We start from the raw sequence: 24,228 nt of genomic DNA on the forward strand, positions 1-24,228 counted from the left end.
CAGAAAACAAGGTCAAAGACACGCACCTTGCACTTGGAACTGGAGGTGCCAACTGCTGTTGTGATGCCAAAGATTAACGGCGTGCTGATAAGAGCTGGGAGAAGTGGCCATGGGGATTGCTGAAAGACCTCCAAGGTTTTGTACCCATTCCCAGCCCTGGCAGCAGCAGCCCTGCCTCTGCTACAGCATCCAGACCCCACAGCATTCAGAGCTGCAAAGTAATTTGCAAGTAAGTATGACAGAAGAAAATGGTTCTTTCTACAGCTGATAACATATCTGGTATACATCGGCCTTTCTCCCAGCCTTTTCTCTGTTCTTGCTTTAACAATTCATCCTCAAATACATTGTTCCTTTGTCAGGACTGTACACCCATCATATCCACATTTAAGAAAAAGACCTCCTGGATGGCAGGGTTTCTGTGGCAGGGTTGTTTAGATTTGTTGTGATTAAATCACATCCATTTTCTAATTTGTACCTAGCACACATTCAGATCCTCCTTAAGCTGTGTAGGCACATTTTGTCTTCACTGCTGACTTAATCAAGCGGCGGAGCTGCTGTGTGCTCTCTGCAATTGTTGTCTCTTGAGCTGGGTAAAAAAAAAGAGAGAGAGAGAGAAAGGAGAGAAAGAAACGCTTTGCAAAGGGTTGCTATTATCCACGCGCTACACCGACAGCATATTTAGCACATTTGTGGCTCTGGGGCTGCAGTAATTAATTGTGTGTGTGACACTCCGGCTGGCACAGCCTTGCACCCACAGCTTTCCCATCAGAAATGCGGGCACCTGGTGCCCACGTGTGCCACAGCGTCCCCAAGTCTCCATGGGAGCTCGGTGCCCACCCTGGGCTCACCCCAGTGGGTGAGGGGGCTGAAGGGAGAGACTGAGATAGGGGTTACACAGGGGTGCCGCCCAGGGTCTGCATCTTTCCGCTATTGCCTGAAAGATCCATGCAGAGCATTCCTTTCCCTCCCCCGAAACCGGCTCTCCCCACAATACCCCACCAACACAATGATGCGCCTCAAGCCCCCATCCCCTCCACAGCTCTTGCTGCAGGTGGAGCATCCCCACCCCTCTCGTGTCGGGGTGACCCTGCAGCCTCGTCGTGCTGCCCAAGGAGGGCTGCAGCGCGGACCCCCCAGCTCCCATAGCAGGGGTTGCTCCTGCTCCCCCACCCCCCCTCTCCGCCGCATGCTAACGGCCCTGCTCAGCGTGCGCGGAGCGAAGGAGGGAGGAGGGAAGGAGGGAGGAGACCTCCCTATCTGGCTCCATCTCCTCCTCTGCCTCTCACATGCTCCGGGAGGGCGATGCGGCTCCCCGCGTCCCGCTGAGCGAGGCCGCGCTGCTCCCCGCCGGGGCTGCCCTGCGCAGGGCAGGGGGGGCCGCCTTCCTTCCCCCCCCCCCCCCCCCTCCCCGCCATCGCTACTTCTTTCTTTCTTTCTTTCTTTTTTATTTTTTTTTTTTTATTTCTTTCTTATTATTTTCTTACTGAGAAAAAAAAAAAAACGGGAAAAAAAACCCCAAAAAACCAACAACAACCAAAAACTCCCTGCACCCACCCCCCCGCGGAGGGCTGGAGAGGCTGATGCGGCCGCTAAGGTAAGCGGGAGCTGCGCGGGGCCCCCCCGGCCGCATGCTGCCCCCGGCCCCCCGCATGGCCCCGACTGCCTGCTCCCTCCCCGGCCTCTTCCATACGGAACCCCGGCTCTTCCCCTTCCCCTCCGGCCGGCTTGCTGCTAGCATGCGGTTATTAATTTATCCTCCTCCTGATGGTCGCCGCTAAAGCTGCACCTTCCTGGGCTAAGCCAGCCGAATAATTCTTTGCAGACCGCCGATGAGAACGGAAAAGATTCCCTTTTCTCATCGGTGGTCTGCTCAGAGCGGGGCCAGTCGCAGTGACCGAGCTGGTCTGCGGATGCGCTGCTGGGGTCTCAAAGCGCTGGGTGGGGATTGCGAGTCGGGAGGGTGACAGCTGGCCAGATGTGGGACGTGGGCAGGGTGGGCGATGCCTAACAGCTGGCCAGATGTGGGAGGTGGGCAGGGGCGGCTGCTGCTGTGTGCAGGGAGAGTACACACAGCTGGAGTGGCTGGCCTCGCTGCTGGGGAACTGGCTCTGCAAACAGCCCCCAGTCTCAGCCGGATGCAGAGGTGGGAGAAGTGTAAAGCGGCAGAAGCTCGCCCTGAGTCAGGACAGTACAGAGGCACCAGCCCTACAGCCCCTGTCCAGGCTTGCTTCCAGCCTGGGACCTGCACGTTGCTCTTCTTAAATATTATATACGTTGAAGGAAGCTGGGCTGTGTTTGCAAGACAGGTGCTTTTTGTTGTGGTGGTGGTTGTGAGGCAGGAGATGAAAGTTTGGTGTTGTTTTGATGTGATTCTTGATTGCTGCCTGTTGGAGTAATTGCATCGCAATTGCTCAGAGGTAGAATCAATTTCCCCAAATTGAGATTTTAATGGGAGCTCGCAAGCTGCTGTTATGTCATGTGGTTTAAGGCGGCGTTGGATTGCATTTATTTTATAAACTGGATCCTTGTGCAGGCGGTGCAGGGCTAACAGCACCACCCAGTGGGGCCACGGCCACCCCCAGCTGCTCCCCCCATGAAAGCTGCCACCGGCCCAGTTTCACCTCCTGAAATACATAGAAAAGTGCTGGATTTACAGTTTTTGCTTCCTTCCCTTCCCTCCCCCCCCCCTTCCATGAAAAGGAAAGCATCTTCTGCAGATATTCAGGAAAAAGTTTTGAATCAGCATCTCGGAACCTCAATAATTGCACAAAATGTGTGCTATGGGATTGCTGCATCTCTGTCCATCGCTGTCAGGAATTGAAACAAGGAGACACAAGCCGGGTTTCACAGAGCATTTTCCATAAGACCTCTCAATGACACCTTTCTCAACCAACTGAAGATGCACATTCACAAACACACACAGTGTCATGGCCCACCTTTAAATGTGGAGACCCAGGAGATGTCCTCAGCTGACCTGCCAGGTTGGGGTGGGATTAAGGAGCTCTGTTTGCACTTTCTCAAGACAGCAGTAGTTATTAAAGGCGGCAGGGAAAGCCAAGGTTGCCCCCTTGTCCTGTTGCACAGCCTGGTTTCTGTCTCTGCTGATAAACACCCAGCTCTGGGTGCGAATTCTTCTGTGCTGTTTATTTTTTGGCAGTTCAGGTTTACCCATCTTTTCTGCTGAGCTGACGTGTGGCCATTTGAACTTCGTCCTGGGCACCTCCCAGCCCACCTCTTTTTTTTAGAGAAGCCCAGATGTGCGGAAGATACACTACAGAGGTAGTGATTCTTACCCCAAAGAGGAGACTAGAAAGCACAGCACCCTGCAGAGAACGAAATACACAGAGAGCGAATGCCAGGCAGCCCTCCAAACCCTACAGAACAAGGGAGAGCTACAGTCTGCCCATGCAGCACTCTTACCCCACAAGGCTTTGCAATCAAGGGGAAGAGAGAGAAAGGAATACCACCAGTCAAAAAGTACGAGACAAAAAATCATAGAATCACAGAGTCATAGAATGGTTTGGGTTGGAAGAGACCTTTAAGATCATCTAGTTGCAATCCCTCTGTTATAGGCAGGGACGTGACGAACTGAATTTGATTGCAACTATCCCCACCTTTCACTTTCTGTGATGAGCAAGACAAAGTTTTCTACCTTCTGTTTGCCTTGTGCTGGTTTGGAGCACTCCAAGGTGACTTGTGGCTGCAAGTCTGGAGCAGGCTCTCGGAACAGAGAGCCTGAAGCATGGTAATCCACAGCAACTTCAATTAGGGCTGCTGTTAATTAGCCACTCTCGGCAGATGCAAAGTTGCAGGTCGACAACGCACCATTCCTACTTTACTTACTGGTGCTACGAAGCTATGCATATTCCACCTTCGCCCCACTGGCCTCTCTTTGCATAGCCAGGTCGGTGAGTCTAACGTTCACAGAGGCAGGTGGATGATCCCAGGCAGCCAACACTTTCCTGCACTTTGCCACGCAGCAGCCTTCAATTCCAGCACGCCTGCCCCATTCGCTCACAACAGACACTCGGTGCGTGGCTGAGACCTTGGAGGGACACTTTGCTACCAACAGTGTGAGGTGACAGGTTGGAGGGAAGAGGTTTCAGGCACTTGCTGGGCAGCCTCGAGGCACACAGTTCAGGGAGAGCAGAGTTTGCTTGTGCTGTCAGCTGGGGAAACTGCAAAAGTATAATAATAATTGAGAAAAAAAAAAACAGCAGAGGAAAGGAAATGAATTTCCCAGTATACCGCAAACACAAGAGGTGTGACTTACTGCAGAAAGATGTGAAAAATGTTGGCTTTTTTTTTTCTCATTATTTCTCTTCTCGTTCAGAGCTTTTTTCTCTAATAAGGGAATCTTTCAGAGCACAGGTGTTTGCTTTTACTTCCATAAGCATTTTGGAATCGGTTCGCAAACCTCCCCAGATAATAATTTGGGGGTTTCCACTACAAACTTCCCTTCCTCCTTTAGGGAATGATTAGCTTTTTTCTGCTTAACCCAAGCACGTCTCATTGCTGAACGGTGCAAGATGAACTTCCTGATCACAACTCACCCCAGCCAGGACACGAACAGGATGCCTTGTCCTGAGGCAGAGAAGGCAAAGGCATGTTGCAGTTGTGCAGGGATCACTGCATGAAAGGAAGTTCACAGGAGAGTCAGGAGCAGACCAGGACTCCTCTAACTACCAGTTACAGCCCTCAGAAATACTCATATTTACTATTTTAGTGATATAATTACAGGTGTTGAGTAATTCCATTAGGAAGGCTGTAAGGAAAGGAATCACCTTTAAACCTTAGGGTTCAAATTAGGCGCATTCCTTCAGCCCCATTGAAGCCCACAGATATGCATAGTGTGGCATAGGGCAGAGCGCACTGGGAAACACTCTGAAAAATAAATTCAGACCAGCAGGGCCGGCTGAGCATCAGCAGGATTCTATCGGCTGGCAGAGGCTGGGATTTCTCCCTGCCTGTCACCTGGGAGCTCCACTGTGCCTCGGAGGTGTTTGCACATAGCGGTGGGTGGTTTCCCACATATTGTTTGCAAAAAGTGCTGGGCTGCCTGAACAGGGAGCCTCATCCTGGCTTCACGAAGGAAAGGAGCAAGGGAAACTGCAGTCAGAGCTCTCCAACACATATTGCAGAGCCCCATTGGGCAAGGCAGAAATCCCAGCTTCATGCTGCTTCGGTCTTAGTGGTTGATTTTAAGTCCAGGTCTTTGATTCAGCTAATCAGAAAGGTGAAGGTGACCTGAAAAGCACAGAGCAGGGAGCAGGAGCTGAGACACACCTTATTTGGGGCTTTTTTATGCTCTGCCATTTCAGTTTGGACACATCTGTTGTTTTCTCCAGTGAAATCCGCTGCTTTGATCAGTGCCAAAAACAGCAATCCCATTTGCAATGCGTGATGCAACTGTGCAAAGTCAAGGAGAAATTTTTTCACAAACCAGAGCCAGGGGCAACAGCTCATTGCTTTACAGCTTTTCCTGTACCAAAGGCAGAAGCTCCAACGAGGATCTCATTTTTAAAATATCGCCTCAAACGGGATTTTTAGTGTATCATTTCCATGTGTCAGCTTGCCACAAAACAGCAACACCAAAGCGAGGAGGCTTTAGGTCAGACAATCCGACCAGCCTTGCAGCAGCTATTTAGCAGCTGGATTTTGAATGGTGGTCATTTGGCTGTTTTGCAAGTTAAAAACAAATAGATCACACTGTCTGTCATCAGTGATAGCAGGAGGGACATTTTTCATACCGGAGGAAAAGCAAAGGGTGGGCTGAAAGGAACTAGGGCTGAGAAGTGGAGGAGGTGAGAGGAAGGGGAGGGTATTTGCAGCCTGTGCGCCTGGCCCCGTCTCTCCAGGCCGAGGCTCCCCCAGCTCATAGCCTCCCACTGCCATCAGCACCTCTCCCTGGGTGGCAGCAGCAGCTGGAAGGGCCCTACTTGCCCCCATCTGACATCCCCCACAGAGAGGAGCCTGCTGTAAGCCTTCCTCCCCCACTGCCCCGGGTCTGGATGCAGCCTAGCAGCTCCCTCCTGGTGGAGCTCCCTCTGCCCTCAGCAGGCATCACCCAGCAGTTGTAACTGAATGATCTTTGGGGTCCTTTCCAATCCAACAACCATTCTGCGATTCTATGATCTGTGTGCAGCTGCGGGACCCAGACACATCTCCCATCAAGCAGGCAAAGCCCCAGGATCTTTGGATCCCATCTGGGTCCCATCTGGAAAAGCTCCAGCATTTTAATTCTGGCTGCAGCCTGGACAAAGCCCTCCTTCATCTGGAGGCCAAGGGGCTCAGGCCCCCGAGGAGAACCAGGCAGGCGCTGTTAGATCCCTCCATTCCAGGGATATCTTCTTGTCTCCTCTTCCACGTGCTTTCTGCAGGGATATTTGTAGGGAGGAAATCACTGACTCTTCTTGGAGACTTGAAGCTACCGTCAGGCTGAAAAGCATCCTTTGGAGTGCTGTGAGGCAGAAGGCGATTTCCAAGGACAACTGGAAGTGAAGTCAGTGAGCATCTGTAGGCTGTGCTGGGCCATGGCAGGAAGGGCCCCATGTTAGATGGCACTCAGAGCTGGGAGAAGGGCAGGAGAACAGCCAGCATCCTTCTTTGTAGAAAACTCCTGGGAGAGAGGAGAGGAAACATTCAGAGGGTGAGAGAGCAGTCCATCAAAGGAGGGCTGACGATCCAAAATGGGGAAGTTAAAGCACATTAGTTAGAGCACAGTGCGCCCATGGGCACTCTCATTCAGGAGTTGTCTTCAATTCACTGTGGCTAAAATATCCTTTGAGGGAAATTTTAAACAGATCCGAGAAGGCTGTTAAGGGGATGCTTTCCTCCTGGCTCTGCCTTTCCCTGGGTGGAGCGCAGCCCTGGGACCTGCAGGTCCGACCTGCTCGCCTCGTCCCGCTGCACACCCAGGGGTGGGAGGAAGAAGGGTTTTGGAGCCCGGCGGGCAAACCAACGTCTGCTGTGCTTGGAGCTGCTGCTGGGGAGCAGGAAGGAGCTCCAGGACTCACCGGGGCAACCGTATGTCACAAACAGTGGGATTTTTCCCTAGAAAAAAAGAAGGATACGTTGCAAATCCAGAACTAATTCAGCGGAGGTCTTGAGAAAGCACAAGTTACACAATGCACTGCATTGCAGGCTGCGTTGCAGGCTGCGTTTAGGGACCCCTCCCAAAGATAGACCTCCCCGGGGACCGCCGGTGCAGGGCTGAGGACCTCAGAGCCGCCCTTCTAACTGAGCCGGGTTCACATCACGGGTTGCGAAAGGCTCGCACCTCCCGCGCAGGTGGGCGAGCTCCCACAACCCCCGCTTCAGCTCCCCTCCCCTCGGCGCCTTTTAGCTCCAAACGCTGACATTTGAAGGGGGGGGGGGGGGGCACTGCACCGCTTCCCCCAAGCCGCACCCCCGGTGCCTGCCGCCTCCCCCCGCCGCTCCCTCCGCCTCCCATGGCCGCCGGCCCTGCCCCTTCCCCGCCGCCGCGCAGTGGAGGAGGCGCGGGGCGGGCGGCGGCCATTGGCGGGCGGCGGGTGACGGACGGCCGGGGCTGGGCGGGAGGAGAGGAGGAGGAGGAGGAAAACTGTGTAATCCTCCAGTGCAGAGGGCACCGGAGGAGCTGGGGCCGCCCGTCCCTGCATCGCTCCTCGGAGCCATGTGGGGCTTTTAGATTTTATTTTTTTCTTATTCTTTCTTTCGATTGATTTATTTTTCCTTTTTTTTTTTTCCTTTTTTTTTTTTCCCTCTTTTCCTCCCTTCCCTATTTATTTTTTTCTTCTTCCTTTTTTTTTTTTTTTCTTTTCTTTTTTTAAACTCTTCTTCCAGGGAGAGGATAGTGGTTAAAGCTCGAGCTGGATGGATGGGTATGGGGAGAGGGGCAGGATCCACAGCCCTGGGACTTTTCCAAATCCTCCCTGTCTTTCTCTGCATCTTCCCTCCAGGTAAGGACCAACCTCTTGTTCTGAAGACCATCCCCTGCATATCACCGCTCCCCTGCCCGTGGGCCTCCTCCGTGCTCTCCGCAGCACTTGGCCACATGTTTAAGAGGAGCGGGGAGGAGTGGAGTGGGGGGCTGAGATTTGCTGCCCCCGCCCCCCCCCGAGCGCTGCGGGGGTTTTGCCGTGCGCTCACCTCTTTGTCTCCCCGCTGCCTCGTCTCACGGGGAAAAGAGACGATCGGGAGGGTTTGGGAGGCGGGGGGGGCGGGGGGGGAGGGAGAAGGAATAATAATAATAATAATAATAATTCAAACAACCCAAAACAACAGGGCGATGCAGGAGGGGTTCGCTCTGACAGCAGCCGTCAGACCACGGTGTTCTCCGTCCCTGGGGGTGCCCTGAAATAGCGGTGGGGGCACCTGAGCGCGCCTGATGCCCACTGATGCGTTGATGGGTGCGAGTGCCGGGGGGGTCTGCTTCGATCGCCGCTGCTGTGCTGGCATGGGAACAAGACGGGGGGAATGCGGTTGGGAATGGGGAAGGCGGTGGGGGATGGCACAGCCCTGAGGTGCTCACCTGGGGCGGGATGTGCGGTCCAGCTGCCCCCCCTCCGCCGTCACCTTCCTGCCCTCCGCGGGTGCTGCAGCCTTTGCATCGTTGTTTCGGTCGCGGATGGTCGAGGTGGGGGGAGGTTGGGTTGAGGGGGGGCTCAGCAAATGGCTGCACGGCGACCAAATGGCCCGGCCCCGCACCGGCGCTGCCCCGTAACGCCGCTGCCCCCCCGGCCCCTACCCCCGGTTTGTTTGTATTGTGTCAGAAAAGGAGAGAATTTCAGAATTACAGCTGAAAACGCCATCTGTTTCCAATGAATCCCCCATAGTTTTTCACAATGTTTTTGGCAGATCTCTGCCTGCAAATTCCTTCAAGCCCTGAGTGCTTGTTTTTGTTGGGGGAGGGGAAACCGAGTCCACAGAGGCGGATTTGTTCCTTCCAAAACTCTCCAGTTTCTTTACCTCCTTTTTTTTTTTTTTTTTTTTTCTGCTTGCAAAAAAGTGGAGGGGGGAAGGAGAGAAAGCAGGAGGGAGAGCGAACAGCCTTTGCGCTCCGCTCTGCCAGGTTTGTTTATCTTGCATTTGAGCACAAGTTTTCCCCATTCCCAAATTTTATGCCTTTCTTTTGCATAACTGTAGGTGCAGCCGTCTTGCACACACATGCGGCAAATAAATAAAGCGCTGCTCTGCTCCCTCCTGTCTTACATGCAATGAGCCCATCTGTGCCGTGCTCACGCCGAGCCGTCCCCCCCCCCCAGCCCTGCACAAACGCCCAGTTTGGGGGTTTAAGCCATCGCAGCACCCACAATGCCCTGTTCTGAGCGGGTTGGGGCTGTGAGATTTACGGTGCAAGAAAGAACTTGATACGCGATCTGCCCGCCTGCTTTGTTTGATTCTCCCTTCAGCAGTCAAATAAGGTGCAAAGAACTGGCAAAACGGGGCGATCCGGAGCCGGCGGGAGCAGGGAGCAGACAGATGGTGCTGCCCGTGTGTGGTGCTGGGGGGCCCGCTGCCAGCTCTGGGGGTGGGAAGATGGGGATGGGGTACGGGGGGGAATTTCTTCCTCCTTTCCCCCTCTTGGTTTCCCATGAAGGATTTTGGCAGAGTCCCCAAAAAGGTGTCGCGGCCCCAGGAAGCCACGTAGTACTCCAAAACCTGGGGGGACGTGGGGCTTGGTGGGCTGGATCGCTGCCTCATCGAGTCCTGCCTTACTTATTTACTTGCGTAACCCCCCCCTACATGCAGCTTGAGCTGGATTCTCAAGTGTACTGCTTTCACACCAATGACTTCAACCTGGCTTCAACTCCATGGAGTTCCTGGGGGGGGGGGATCCTGGTGTACAAAAAGCTACCACTGGCAGAAGTCCTGCATGGGGAGCAGGATGGTGCTCACACCAACACTTGGGATGTTCATGGGTATTGTCCCACCCTTGTGTCTGGGGTGCCTCCACCTCCTAGCTGGGGCTGCGCTGAGTTTTCTTGCAAATCGTTTTGAAAATCAGTCCAGTTTTTGCTCTCCCACATGTCCTTTAGTTCACTTCGGCTTTCCCAGATGGTGGCTTGCTTTGGCTGCTTCTGCCTTCAAAACATTTTCTGCCCTTGGTCCACCTGGGCAAAGGGGTGGATTCCCATGAAGGATCCAGCCCAAATGTTTTTGTCACGCTGGCAAGGAGGGATGTGATAACAGCATTAAGCCAATATTGAGAAGAGGAGCTGAACCAAAACCACCTGAGCACCTTGAATAGGGCCAGGAACTGGGAAGACACTGTCAGTGCTGGGAAGTGGGGAGAGATTCAAACGTCAGCCTGGAAATACATGGGCTTCCCTGTTGTACTGCATGCTGAGCTGGCCTTGTACCTGGATATGGGGTGGGCACTTCGCTTGTTTTTCCCCCACAGATTGCCTTCCCACGATTCTAGGTCCTTGCTGACTGGAAATGGGGGAATATCGGGGGTGACTTTGGGTTTATATTGGCAGCAGCTGAGGTTTCCTTTTTTGTGGCCAATGCGGCTGTGTGTGTGAAAGCACTCGGTGCAGCCCAAAGAACTTCCTGACCTGGGGCTTTGGGGCTAAGCACCAACCTGCTGGTCCCAGAGAGCTGGGGCATGGTGACAGTGAGCTCTGTGCTCTCCCTCCAGCTCAGCCCTGGGTGAACATTAGAGGAGTGGCAAGAAAAAAAGCAGTGGCAATGGGGGTTTGGCACAGATAAATGGGTACTCCAGTAAATGTGGAATAAGGGGGCCTAAAGAGCAGTCGGTGTCCCAGATGGTTTAAATGGGGCTGGAGAGAGCTGAGGGCTGCTGCAGGCTTGGGATGGGGTGGGGATGTAGTAGATGGGGGATGCTCAGAAGCGGCTGTGCTCAGATGTGCAGATGGGACAGCTGAGGAGTCTTATCCTGGGGCACGGAGCACATTTCTAGCAGCAGAGCCCCTAAGTGCCTTTAAAAAGCCTTGCAACCTGCACTTGGCAACAGCCAGGATTAAAAGAAGAGCTCCCATCACTGGGATATTTATTCCCTCGTCTTGTCCGTCAGCTCTCAAAATAACAGAGCGTTCGATTGTAGCCTCGAGATTGCTTTGCACTCAAGTGCAGCCTGGCTGAGTAAATCACTGCTTCACCAGCTGAAATTCCTGCAGCGAGGGGGAGAATTGAATTATGTCCAACTGCAAAACCAGATGCCATCCCCTTGATGAAGTCATAGGGCTCTGACTGCGGAGAACAAGCTGGCTCCTACAACTGAGCAGTTCTGTGCAACGTCCCGGCCGTGGTGTGCGGGGCTGCAGTCCCTGCGGATACGAGAACAGCAAGATGTGCAGGGTGCTGAGTCCTGCTGTGCACTGCGTGAGCATCCTGAGCAGTTTGCATGCTGAGAGGTTCTGGCCCTGGGCTTTGCAGCCGTGGGCACGGCTGAGCACAAGGATGGGTGGGCAAAGCTGGGTGGTTTTCTGTTACTTTTTACCTCATGGGCTGTTTGGTCCCTGTGTTTCCCCAGCTGTGACCCCAGCATTTCTTGGGTGCCCACCTAGGTTTTGGGTTGGGTGCTGTGCCACCACCCCCCGCCCTGCGCTCAAACCAACGCCTCCGATGGAGATGCCGCAATTTTTTTGGCAGGCATTTAATTGTATAAATTTGCCTCATCCAGATTTATGTGCTCCGGGCTTTTCTCCATCTCCTCATTTTGTGTCTCATTTACCTCTGCGTTTGAAGGGTTGAAATTTCACAAGAGCACAGCGGGGATGATTATTCCTAGAGGGAATCCACACCTGTAAGCATTGAGTGCTTCCCTGCCAGCCCTGCTGCGGCCCGGGCAAGGAGGAGGAGGGTGAAGGACCCGCTGCCACACCTGGGGGGCCCGCGGGCGCTGGTGGGTGGCAGCTGTGCCTTCAAAGGCACCCTGGGAAAACAGCTCGGGTGCACGGAGCGCAATGGAAATCCAAAGCAGATGTCTGTGGGGCTGCCAGGCCTGGGGTGGCTGGGGCTGGTGGCTGGAGGAGGTGGCCGAGGGCACCCGTGTCGCTGCTTTAGGGACGGGTGCTGTTGGAGAAGCTGGGGGTGACGTTTCGTATAGGGGTTGAGGGAGGAAAACCGCCTTGTTTTCCACTAGGCTCACCTTGGGTGAATCCCTGCCTGGCCCTGTGTTCTTATCTGTAAAATGGAGCACGCCTCCAAGGTGGTTCACACGGATGTTGTTGGTGTTGGGAGAGCAGCCAGGAAAACCCGTGGTGTGACGTGGCGGGGAGCCGCTTTGTTAGTGCCCTTCTGCAGATGAAGAATCAAAGGAGCTTGCTTCCCTCGCTTGTCTTCCTCTGTCCACCAACTCTCCATCTGCATCTGTGAAGCAAAACTCAGCAACCCTCCAGCAGCAGCACAGCTCCAGGCTGCTGCTTTAACCCAAGCAGTAAAGGCACTGCTGAAGTTTGAGTCCCACAGTGAAGCCGAAGAGCAAAATGGGCCAACCTGCAACTTGCTGCTCCGGCCGTGAATCCTCATTCCTCCTTTCCGGTCCATCTTGAATGTCTCCAGATTTGCTGGGTCCCGTCGAAGCAGCATCACAACAAGCTCCAAAGCACGGGGCTGCTGCTTCTGTGCTGATGTCAGCTCTCCCATTTGGGCACTGGGAGGAGATGCGCTCAGCCCCGCTAAGTGTGCCGCAGTGCGGTGACCCGGAGCCAGAAGGGCCGATTGTGACAGGAACAGTCGTGGGCTTCTTCCACAGCATCTGGCAGTTCGTGGCCAGGGAAGGCACTGACGCTGCTGTTTTCCTGCCTGTGCTTGCCCCGTGCCTGTGATGCTGGGAGAAGAGGGATGGGGGCCATGAACTCGGTGCTGAGGACAACGGGGAGTTGGCTGTGGCAGGTCCTCCAGATGCTATAGTGCTTGAGAGGGGAAAACTTCTGTGTTCTTTTTAGCACAAACAAACCGAATGGAGCCCTTCCCCAGCATCCTTTTAAGCAACACAACCGCTGGGCTAAAAAATGCTGCAGACTCAACTCAGTTCTCAGCACATCCTTTGTTGCATCTGTGCGTTTAATGCTTTTAATGCATTTACTGCTGCCTTGGCCTCTGGAAGAGAGCACGAAATGCAGGCTGCAGCGCCGAAGGTGCCTCAGCTGAGCCAACCTCCCCATGCACGCCCTTGCAAAATATGAGCTGCAGCCGTTTTAAGAGCCAGGTTTATTTTTCTCCTGCAGTTCCCTCCTCCCGGTCCTCCTCCCCCCACTTCAGCGCAACTGAAACCTGATCTAATCCCTTTGCACATGGGTAATTTATTGGTCTATTGGGCTTTTCTTGATGGCAAATTGCATTGTCTTTCTTCCTGGGTTGAGGCTTTGGAGCAGTTTGCTGCATTCCTGCAGCTCTTTTCTCAGAGCTGATCTTTCACACCCCCTCTGAGCACAGTCAAATCAGTTTTATTGGGCCTCTTTGTTATGCAAACGAGGCAATAATAAGCAGGCTATTATTCGGCAAGATTGGCTCTGATTAGCAGTTCAAAGGAGGTCGCTGGCGGAGCTCGGGGTCGGAGCTGGGCCGAGGGTGATGCTGCCCATCCCCATCCCCATCCGGACCCCAAAACCTCACAGGAGGAGATCCGCAGGAGGAGATGCACTCCGTAGGTTGTTCAAGGAACGCTGTGGTTGTTGCAGCCCTTTCCCCGTCGTTCTCCTGCCTGCGATGTCCATGCAGGAGCTGCACGCTCCCCGAACTGAGCCGAGAGCCGTGCCTTTCCTATGGAGGTGTCGGCATAAATATGTTTATTTAGATTACTTAAATAAATATGTGTTTAGGAGCCCGAGTCTACGTGCTCAGATGTGAGGCCAAAGGTAATTACGTTTTACTGTGTTCTCCGAAAAGGCCTTTTACTGCATGTGTGAGGCTTGCACATCTACACTTCAATCCATGTATTTGGAAAGGAGCGGGGTGATGTATTTGCATCACATGTGGGTGATGAAATACTTTCCAGCCCGTTAGTAACCAAGAGGATATTAAACAACATCTCTTAGCAGTGAACGCTTTAAAATTAACAGGTCTGGTTAACATGCACCCAAGACTCTTAAAAGAACCGGCTTTTGCCCACAGAAGCTAATTTCCAGTAATTCTCATTGCTGGAGAAATTACAGGAGAAGGGATGAATTGTTGGGTTTGTGCTGGTTTTCTGCAGGAGAGTGATTTGGGTAAATGAATTTTGGGCAACCTGACACCCGACGAAGGGGCACTGATAATTAGAAGACGATTAAAGTTTGGCTCTTAAAGTTGGATGTGTGTGTGGAGGAAGCATGAAAACTTACCCCTGGATCGTGCAGCATAGCGGGGCATGGAGCTGTGCTGGAGGGGAGCACAGTGTGGTTCTGCCACAGTGATCTTCCTCAACCTTCATGATCCTCTGTGGGCACAGGGGTGATGGGTCCACGGTTGGACTGGATGATCTTAGTGGTCTTTTCCAGTCTGAACGTTTCTGTGATTCTCTGATGGCAGCTGATTTTGGGAAGCACTTGATGGAATATGGTGAATTCACCACTGCTGGGCACACTGGTGGTGGGTGGCCATGGCTCATGGATGGCCGTGGCTGGTGGATGAACTGATCCCTGTGTGCACAGGCAGAGGCGAGGTGAGCCTTGCAGAAAGCCTCCTGCCGTGGGGAAGGGAGGCAGCAGGCTGATTGCAGGGCTGGGCAAACACCTTGCAGTGGGAACTTAAAAGTGCAAACCGTTTAGCTTATCTGGAGGATTGACAAGTGAGTTGATTGCCGTGTGTAAATATCTTTGTGGGAAACACATGCTGGTTACTAACGGACTTTTTTTACTGCTTCGGAGAAAAGCTGGTTCTTTTTATGTCCTTACAATGAAGGCAGATAAAATCCACTTAGAAGCAGGACCCACATTTGTAAAGGTGATAAACTCCCACAGCAGGGGCATTGCTTTTTAGCCTGTGGTCACCTTGGGCTGCAGAAGTCCTCCTGGGAAGTGCACTTGAACAACCGCAGACACTGGGCTGGCAGAGTGGCTGTCATTGAATGTTTTGTCTAGCTTTAAACTTTCCCAGACTGCCAGCCTTGACAACTGAAGGAAATGTTGTCCCTTCGTTGAATGGCACCAAGCCCCTGGAAGGAGAAGGGAGGAGGCCAGGTGTCATTGGTATCACCTAGTCATCAGATTGAAGGTCCGTTTGCCACAGACCACAGTGACAGTGTCACCCAGAGATGAGGGTGTCATGCAGAGCCTGGAGAGCCTCCTTGGTTTCCTGCTCAGGAGGGATTTGTTCCTGTGCTAAGTCATCTGTGGTTCAAAAACAGATCCATTGTGAGGAGATGGAAAATAGATTATGTGAAATTGAATAAACATCGCTCCCTGGCCCGGGTACAAATGCACAGCCTGCGTGACTGTGCCAAAGCTGCTGCCAGGGGAAGGGCACGGCGTGGAACAGGACACGTTTGCTGCCCTCCGTGGTGGCTCTGTCCTGTGTCCCCAGCGTGGTAGTGGTGGCAGCCACGTGTCTAGCCCAGGGCTGACTCACACAGGTGCCTGCACAATCATTGTGTCCAACAGCAAGGCCGTGCTCGCCAAGCCCTGCTTGCAAACCCACAGCCATCCAGCCCCCCGTAGCCAGTCCACACCATAGCAAAAAGAGGAGGCAGCACCCCCAGGGCTTTGCCAAACCACCAGCCTGCTGAGAGGCACATCCATGGAGCAGCACGGCTGTGTGCAGCCCTGCTGTGCACCGCCCCATGTGCTGCTGCCACGGCACCTGGCTTGGAAATGTGGCCTTATATGGGGCCGCGTGCGAAACAGTGAGAAGGGGACGGGTGCCAAACCCAAGCGATAACATCTTAAAGAAGAATGCTCCCACTTTCGGGCTCAGGGAGGGAAGAGATGGGCTTCCTTGCCATTGTGGGTATTATTACTATTTTTTTTAACCCTGAACCTTATAAAGTGAGTGATCCTCAGTGGTGTGGCAGTGTGGGATGCGTTGGGCACATAGCGTTGGGGGCTGTTATGCAGCAGCAACTGCCCAGGAGCTGGACTTAATGGTCGTTGAGCAATGGGCTGTGACTTCACTCCTGCTGAAAATTCCGTACAGCGCATCCTGGTGTCTGGAACCAGGGCTGGGGGTCTTGAATGCCCAGGGATGTGTCCTGTTGTTCCCAGGGGCAGCAACATCTGTCTGTGTGCAGCCTCGGGGCACCCTTGAGCAAAGCATTAGGCATAATGGGAAAGCAGGGATGCTGTTGCCTAGTGCCACAGGCATCAGGGATAGTGGTACCAGTATAGTGGTACCAGTCAAATTTCTGTGTGCATTTTATTTCATACCTTCCACTGGGAATGCCACCTCCAGCACCGACCTTCCCTTCTCCCTCTGCATTCAGGCACTGTGCAGCTATAGTATGAGCTGTAACAACCACAGCAAAGTGTCAGCCCATGTCTCAGGTCCAAAGCTTGTTTTCAGGTCACCTCCAGCCGATGGCAAGTTACAGCGGGATACGAGGGTTTCCACAGTGCTTCTTGCAGGTTTAAATTGGACACTGCCAAGCTGAAACAGCTCCTGGGTTCTCAGAGCTGTTGCTAGCATCTGTGCTTATTAAAACAAGAATTTTAAAGCTGTGAGGAACCTGTCACCGTTTCCTATTTGCACTTCACTCTTCTTGGAAAGAGCACGCAGCCCAAGAGCCGGACTGCTGAGTGTTTTATAGCTTTGCTCTCTCTTTCTGATTTTCCAGCACTGACTGTGTTTAGGTTTCCAACACTGCAGTGTTTAAAACTAAAACACGCTGTTTTGCCTGCAACAATGCTGGGTTTTGTAACTTTCTTTTTAAACAAACGTGAAATGATTTTGGCACAGATGCATTGCCAGCCTCCTTCTAAACAAGCGCCAAGACAGGAATATATGCACATGCAAAAGCATCTGGAAATAGTGGGGCTTTTTCTCTTGTTGCTCTGCTGCCTTTTGTGCCTGATCCCGTCTCCGAGCCCTCTGAAGGGGTTTGATGAAGAAGAGAGGAAGGAAAGCACCATGAATGTTAAGTGGTGCGAGCCTGAGTTCACCCAGCAGAGCTCCGGATTGGCACAAGCAGTGTCTGCATGCTGTTCAGTGAACGCCATGTGCTTCTGCACAGCTGCGTTCAGCTCCGCTCCAGGGAAGCCACACAACCCTGGGGAATAGGCACTGGGAAGGGGAATTAAAAAATAACAAAAAGAGCAGGATCCAAATTTCCTTTCCCTTCCTCCAGCTTGCTGAGCCCGGCAGAGGCTTTGCTGCCTTCGGCTTCTCCGCGTGGGCAACAGCAAGCGGGGCGGCTGGCAGCCTGCACCCTGCTGTGCCGGTTTTTCTCCTCTGCGTCAGCCTCCCGCTCCCTCTCTGCATGGGTCATGGTGGGGAACGGGCCTCCTGCCTCCCGCCCCGGGCTCCCCAAGCACCCGGGGGTGCACTGCAGCATGGGGTGCTGCTGGATTGGTGCACAGCTTCTCAGCTGCAGCACCAAACCTGGCAGTGCGGTGCCTGAGCTCGGATCCCGCTCTGCCCGGTGCCGGTATCACTGCATGTCTGGGGCGCAGTGGCTGTGCTGGGGATGGGTTTTCACACCCGTGGATTTTTGCCGTGGTGAAGATGAGGCAGAACACGTGATAATTTGCCCCGCACCGTTTTCAATGTCAAGTGCTAAAAGGGCATAAAAGCCCCATTGCATCTCTCCCACCACATTAAGAACCCCACTGCTTCTCCCACCACATTAGTGATCCCGCCTTATGCTGTTAATGAATGAGTCCCATTCTTCAACACCCCATTTTCCCCCAGGAACATTCGTCTGAAGGCCGGGTGTTCTTTCCCTTCTCGGCTTAAATCGGGGCACATTCTGTTGGCTTCCTAGGCTTTGATGCATGAGAGCTGGGGTCATGTGAGAGGGTCACGTCTGGTGAGCGAGGCCACGTCACGCGGTGCAACCAATGTGATGGGGCTGGGCTGCGGGAACCCGGCTGGGGGGGGAGAGTTGGACCTCGACGACGTGCAAGGTGGGGACCACGCAAGCACTGACCCCGTTGTGTTTTCTCCCTGCCTCGCAGTGACGTCTCCATGCAAGATCCTCAAGTGCAACTCTGAGTTCTGGGCGGCCACGTCGGGTTCGCACCACCTGGGCGCAGAGGAAACCCCGGAATTCTGCACGGCGTTGCGCGCCTACGCGCACTGCACCCGTCGCACCGCCCGCACCTGCAGGGGGGACCTGGCCTACCATTCGGCCGTGCATGGCATAGACGATCTCATGGTGCAACACAACTGCTCCAAGGATGGACCCACGTCCCAGCCCCGCCTCCGGACATTGCCCCCCGGGGACAGCCAGGAGCGCTCTGACAGCCCCGAAATCTGCCACTATGAGAAGAGCTTTCACAAACATTCGGCAGCTCCCAACTATACCCACTGCGGGCTCTTCGGGGATCCCCACCTCAGGACTTTCACAGACACCTTCCAGACCTGCAAGGTGCAAGGAGCTTGGCCGCTTATTGATAATAACTACCTGAACGTCCAGGTCACCAACACTCCGGTGCTGCCTGGCTCCTCAGCGACCGCCACCAGCAAGGTGAGCCTTGGGCAAAGCTCGTGAGCAGGGTGCAGGTGCTTCCGAATGCCATTTCTTCCCAAAAGCTGTCTCTTCAACAAGTTGCCCGTCTCCTTGGGGAGGGTAAGAGTGGGAGTTCCTCTGCAAGCGGGTGTTTGGCTGTAAATATCAGCTGCTCATCCAGATTTTCCTCGTCTGTCTCTACAGTTAGAGAGATGGGATAGAATCATAGAATCATTAAGGTTGGGAAAGACCACAGAGATCATCCCATTAACCCATCCCCACCATGTTCACTAATCATGTCACTTAGTGCCACATCCCCACCGTTCTTGAACACCTCCAGGGACGGTGACTCCACCACTCTGTGGGCAGCCTGTGCCAGCACCCAACACTTCTTGAGAAGAAACTATTTCTCATATCCAGCCTGAACCTCTCCAGGTGCAATTTAGAGCCATGGCTGCTGTAACGTAGGGGGCAATACAGACAAAAGAATGGGGATGACAAATTTAAGTCCCCTCCTGAGGGACTCCAGATGTCTGTGCACAGGCAGACTGGGAAAGATGGCAGCACTTTTTCAGGGACACCTGAGGTCCAAACAAACCCGGGGCTGGCCCCAACAGCCACCACTTCTGGATGTGACTGTTTCAGTCTGAGCTGAAGCTGACATTTTGGTTTTGACATGTCCCTAATAAACATCCTGAGAGATAATTGCTGATGCTTGCAACTCCTTATTTACCAAAGAGTGTTAAAAACTTGCTGAAGCAGTGCAGTTAAGTCTGGCTGGAGGGAGGTGGTCCCTGAGGACACAGGGACCTTCAATTCTAGTTTGGATCCCAAGGTCACCATTTTAATTGAGCCTTTTCACCCATTATTTGCCTCACGGGCTTGTGGTGGCAAGAGATTAGTCATGAGATCTGCAGCACGAGCTACGGGAAGCATTCCTGGGCCACTGATAGTGGACCATGTGCTGTTGAAAGGAAAGCCTCTTCCTCCAAGGCGCTCTTTGTATTTCTGCTTGACAGTCTGTGACTTACCCTTATGCCTTCCAGCCAGAGACAGGGTAAGATCCAGAGAAGGCGGCAGGACATCTGTGGGAGGGGTGGTGCTGCAAGGTGGTGCCTAAGGACACGGCCGAGGAGAGGACAGCAGAGCTGCCACTGGGTTGGGAGCATCTGGGGCTCAGTGGAAGAGTGGTGGGAGACAGGGGCAGGGACAGTTCTGGGCTCATGCTGGGAGCAGAGCGGCTGGGAGCCACTCACGTGTTCAGCCCAGGCCTTTGAGTTGCCTCCATTTTCCCCTTTGTATCACGCTTGCTAGAAGATACTGAATGCATGCAGTTGAGATGGAGCACAACACGTTCAGGGGTCCAAAGGAAAAACTCCCGTTCGTCTACAAAGCCGGGGAAGGGAGGAGGCTGGGACTGTGGGATGTGAATACCATGGGAGCCAGAGAAGCTCTACCACCTATTGGAGCCAGGCCCTGGGGGCGAGACAGTGCTGCATGCATGGGCATGCCACCACAGGCCTGTGCCTGGTGATCCTGCAGCCAGCTCCAGCTGCATGGGAGCTCTGCGTGGGGCCTGGAGATAACAGCACAGCTCCAGGTGGCGCGTTCAGTCCAGGCTCTGGGTCTTGGCATCAGTGCGTGGTGCCTTTACCTCCATGCTGAAGCAGGATGACCATATTTGAGCGTGTTAAATTGGAGCACTATCTTGTCTGCGTGTCTAAAAGTTGGGGCAGCTTCTTAAAAGAAAGCGCCCACCCCTGAAGTGGGGGCCATAGTCGTAGCTAGGTCGAGCAGCAGCTTTTTCACCTCCCACCTTGATCCTGGCGGTGGCTGCGTGCTCTCAGGCGGTCTCTCAGCTTGTAACCCCGTTCCTTTTTATCCTTCTCTTCCCACAGCTCACCATCATCTTCAAGAGCTTCCAGGAATGCGTGGAGCAGAAAGTGTACCAGGCGGAGATGGACGAGCTCCCTGCCGCCTTTGCTGACGGCTCCAAGAACGGCGGCGACAAACACGGAGCCAACAGCCTGAAGATCACCGAGAAGGTGTCAGGTCAGCACATCGAGATCCAAGCCAAGTACATCGGCACCACCATTGTGGTGAGGCAGGTGGGCCGCTACCTCACCTTCGCCGTGCGTATGCCGGAGGAGGTGGTCAACGCCGTGGAGGACCGGGACAGTCAGGGCCTCTACCTGTGCCTCCGCGGTTGTCCGCTCAACCAACAGATTGACTTCCAGACCTTCCGCTTGGCTCAGGCCGCCGAGGGCCGTGCTCGCAGGAAGGGGCCCAGCTTGCCGGCCCCCCCTGAGGCCTTCACTTACGAATCCGCCACAGCCAAGTGCAGGGAAAAGCTGCCCGTAGAGGACCTCTACTTCCAGTCCTGCGTCTTTGATCTCCTGACTACGGGGGATGTCAACTTCATGCTGGCTGCTTACTATGCCTTTGAGGACGTGAAGATGCTTCACTCCAACAAAGATAAACTGCACCTCTATGAAAGGACACGGGCCCTAGCCCCGGGAAACGCGGCTCCCTCGGAGCATCCCTGGGCCCTCCCTGCCCTCTGGGTAGCACTGCTGAGTTTGAGTCAGTGTTGGTTGGGTTTGTTATAGAGTTTTGCTCCTTCACGCTGTGGGGAAAGGGGAGCAGGAGGGGACAAGGGACAAGATGACTGCACTGGACAAGGAGAGATTGGAAAAAGGATCCGACGGGGAGCACGTGGATCGTCCTCAGATCTCAGCTCCTTTCCAGCACCCAGTCTTTCATCGCCCCAGCTCTTGCCCTGGAGGAACACTATATGCCCTGAGGACGTTTGGGAGATTCTGTTGGACTACACCTCAGGTGGTCCTTCCCCACTTCCCCTCACCTTCATCCTCCTCCTCTCTGTAGCATGAGTGCTGGGGAACCCCCACCTCCTTGCACCGCTGCTCCACGGTCCCAAAATGCTCATGGTGACTGTGATGTTGGCGTGTGTGAACGTGGCTTTGTGTTAGGGAGCCACAGGCGTGATGTGGCTGGGCTCCACTTTTTGGGGTGTGCTTCTTTCTGCAGCCCCATCGCTGCAGGAAGCAATGCAAAGCAGCAGGCAGGGGCCAAAATGGTGGGGCTGACCGCAGAAAGAAAAAAGGTATCATGGTGGAAGGAGGCCGTGATCCTCAAGCTACAGCTTGTGTTTTCTGTGGTTCAAAGGGCATCTGCTATTTTAGCCACTTCACCTGATTCACTGATTCACTCCACAGTTTTATTCCTGGCTCCCTTGTCTCTACCCGGACCCGCTGAGGACTCTTGATTGCAACAGGAGAAACCTGGCCAGTATTCAAGCATTTTCTTTAACTTGTGCCCAGTGTCAGACGAGCTCCTTGTGCCGTTTGCTCCCCTAAAACTGGCACTGGGGAGGCTGCTCAGTGGGAGACCCCATCTGCACCCCCTCAGGCCCCGCATCCCCTTACCTGCCTGTGGATCAGCCAGGTCCTGAAGCAGGAGCATCCCTCTCTGTTTGCTGCTAGATCTCTGCTCCACTCCTTCTCCCAGGGTCATGACTTGCAACCCCATTGCAGACCCATTGCACCTTAAGCCCATCTGGGCTTGTCTCTGGAATGGGGCAATGTTAGAAATTCAGCCAGGAGACAGGATGCAGCAGAGGGTCCCCCCTCCCCATCTGCCCCCAGATGTCTGTTCCCTCCCTCGAGACCGTTGGTAATCTCCTTCCCCCACCACACAGTGCTTCCCTTCTCCTTCCCGTATTCCTCTGTGGTTCACCTCATTGCTCACTGAACAAAACGAGACCACCTTTGGTTTGCACCGTGGAGACCTCTTTGTGGATTTTCCCTCCTTTCCTCAGAGGGAATTTCCCATAAGTCATCCCCCAAACATGCATCACTCTTGGGGGAACGTCCTGCTCAAGGGAGGTCTCTGGGCATGACAAGTCAAGCTAGCACCAAAAGAGGTGGGAATAGGCGACCTTTGGCAGTCAGAACTGGTGCCAAGAGGCAGCCTGGTGTAAATACTCAGCGTGACTTTTCATTGTGTCCTAACAGCTCTAGAGCTCCATTTGTAAAGCAGCAGAGAAATGCAAAAATTTGTGTCAATGGATGTAATTTATATTGTCTCTTTAATATATAGAGCCCTGGCATTGATCTCGTGTGACTGTACAGATGAAGAGATGTAATTGGTTTTTAAACGTTTAAGGAAAGAAAAGAAACAAAAAGAAAAAAAAAAAAAAAAAAAAAAAAGATGTGTTTACTACTTTGCTCCTTGCTTTGTTTGCTGGTGCCCCAGGAATTCTGTTTAGGCAGGTTTTAAAATAAGGATATCGCAGTTTGACGGCACTGAGGAGACCAACTGCTGGGCTGCTGGGCTTCCCCACGTGCTGACTGCTCAGCAAGGCTGATGGGGACGTTTTTGCTATACTAAATAGCCAGACTTTTGTCTCCTGGAAACCCAAAACCCACATTTTGAAAGGCAGAGAGTTTTTCACTCAGAGGAAACATCCGTCTCTTGCTGCTACCCCATAGGTAACAGCCGTGGTGTGATGTGATCTTAACTGACCAACCCACAGCGTGCCAACAAGTACATCCATCCCATAAGGCCTCCCCTAATGACCCATCAAGGGTAATTTCCAGCCAAGGAAAGCCTGTTTAATTACCGCATGGCTCAGTCCCGCTGTTGGGGTGAGCAGCCCAGCTGGTGGTCGGCTGTTAGAAGGTGGTTGGGGTATCCCTATTTTAGAAGCAAACAGTGAAGCACTTTATTTTGGTTGTGTTCGACCCAGTTCTGCTTAGAGGTGAAGTGTGGCCAAGAAAGACCCAATGGATGGAAACAAAAAGGCGTAGGAAAGGGAGGGCTGTGACGGGATGGTCCCCGCCTCCCTGCGCTCAGACCCACGGAGTGTCACCGCCTGTACATACTGTAAATTATTTATTGAGAGAAATGCAAGTAAAGTTTGAGGGTTTTTTTGACAATAAATCAGTGGGTCTCGTTTTATTCCCGGTGTGTTCTATGGTGCTGCTCGCCGCTCGCTGCCCCATTTCTGCCCCTTCCCCGAAGCAGCTCGCTTCAACCCATAACCCGAGGAGCCTTTCACACCTCATCCCTGCGCTGGAATTGGCCCAACCGTGCGGATTTCGCCCCATCCCGGCTCCCCGCAGCTCCTGTCCGCCGGCAGGGCAGCACGAGGTCCGCGATCCCCCCGGGCGGCTTTTTGCCGGGAAGCGGGCGCCCCCTGCAGGGCCGGCTGTGCCACGGCACGGGGCGAACGCGCGGCCTGACGCGAGGCGGGGCTCGGCTCCAGGCACGGGGGGGTGGGCAGGGGAAATGCTGGGAGCCGAGGGCGCTGCGCTGCGCCCTGACACGGCCGAGGGCGGTTGTGGCCATCGGCCGAGTCCACGTGCTTCGGGCTTCCATCCCTTTGGGCTGGGGATGATCTGTGAGCGGATCAGCCTGACGTTACACCGCCGTGCCCAAATCCTTACCTGCGGCACCGTCCGCCCCGAGCTTCTCCACCTTCTCCCTGCGTACGAGACGAGGCAGCGCGGAACGAAGACCCGCAGGCTCGGCTGGGTGCACGGCGCTGTGCTCAGGGCAGGACGGCAGCCCGCCTCCCACGGCCCCGCTGCAGGGCCTCCAGCCCCTGGCCGTTCTGACAGCCCATCATTCTTTCCATTAGGAAACCCATTTTTCAGGGGCACGTAATTCAGCCA

The 24,228-nt window shown here is 53.9% G+C and overlaps 1 protein-coding gene and 1 long non-coding RNA gene across 2 annotated transcripts; one reads left to right on the top strand and one right to left on the bottom strand.

Annotated features, from left to right (window-relative positions):
• Positions 1–1,436: 1,436 nt before the first annotated feature.
• Positions 1,437–23,514, top strand: RGMA (repulsive guidance molecule BMP co-receptor a). The gene is made up of 4 exons (XM_052672334.1): positions 1,437–1,594; positions 7,825–7,940; positions 18,039–18,550; positions 20,431–23,514. Exons 1-4 carry the CDS (start codon positions 1,581–1,583, stop codon positions 21,139–21,141), a joined length of 1,353 nt encoding a protein of 450 aa, XP_052528294.1. The 5' UTR covers positions 1,437–1,580; the 3' UTR covers positions 21,142–23,514.
• Positions 5,288–8,615, bottom strand: LOC128075512 (uncharacterized). Its single transcript, XR_008203878.1, has 2 exons — positions 8,513–8,615; positions 5,288–6,619 (listed from the first exon to the last, which is right to left on the bottom strand). It is a non-coding gene; the product is annotated as an uncharacterized LOC128075512 (long non-coding RNA).
• Positions 23,515–24,228: the final 714 nt, after the last annotated feature.

This window comes from Tympanuchus pallidicinctus, unplaced genomic scaffold, assembly GCF_026119805.1.
Source record: "Tympanuchus pallidicinctus isolate F22 unplaced genomic scaffold, pur_lepc_1.0 scaffold12, whole genome shotgun sequence".
NCBI lineage: Eukaryota > Metazoa > Chordata > Aves > Galliformes > Phasianidae > Tympanuchus > Tympanuchus pallidicinctus.

What these genes read in the sequence shown, in the direction of transcription:
- RGMA (XM_052672334.1), top strand. An exon ending in TCTCTGCATCTTCCCTCCAG is followed by an intron (nt 7,941 to 18,038) that starts GTAAGGACCAAC and finishes CCTGCCTCGCAG; the next exon opens with TGACGTCTCCATGCAAGATC. An exon ending in CAGCGACCGCCACCAGCAAG is followed by an intron (nt 18,551 to 20,430) that starts GTGAGCCTTGGG and finishes CTCTTCCCACAG; the next exon opens with CTCACCATCATCTTCAAGAG.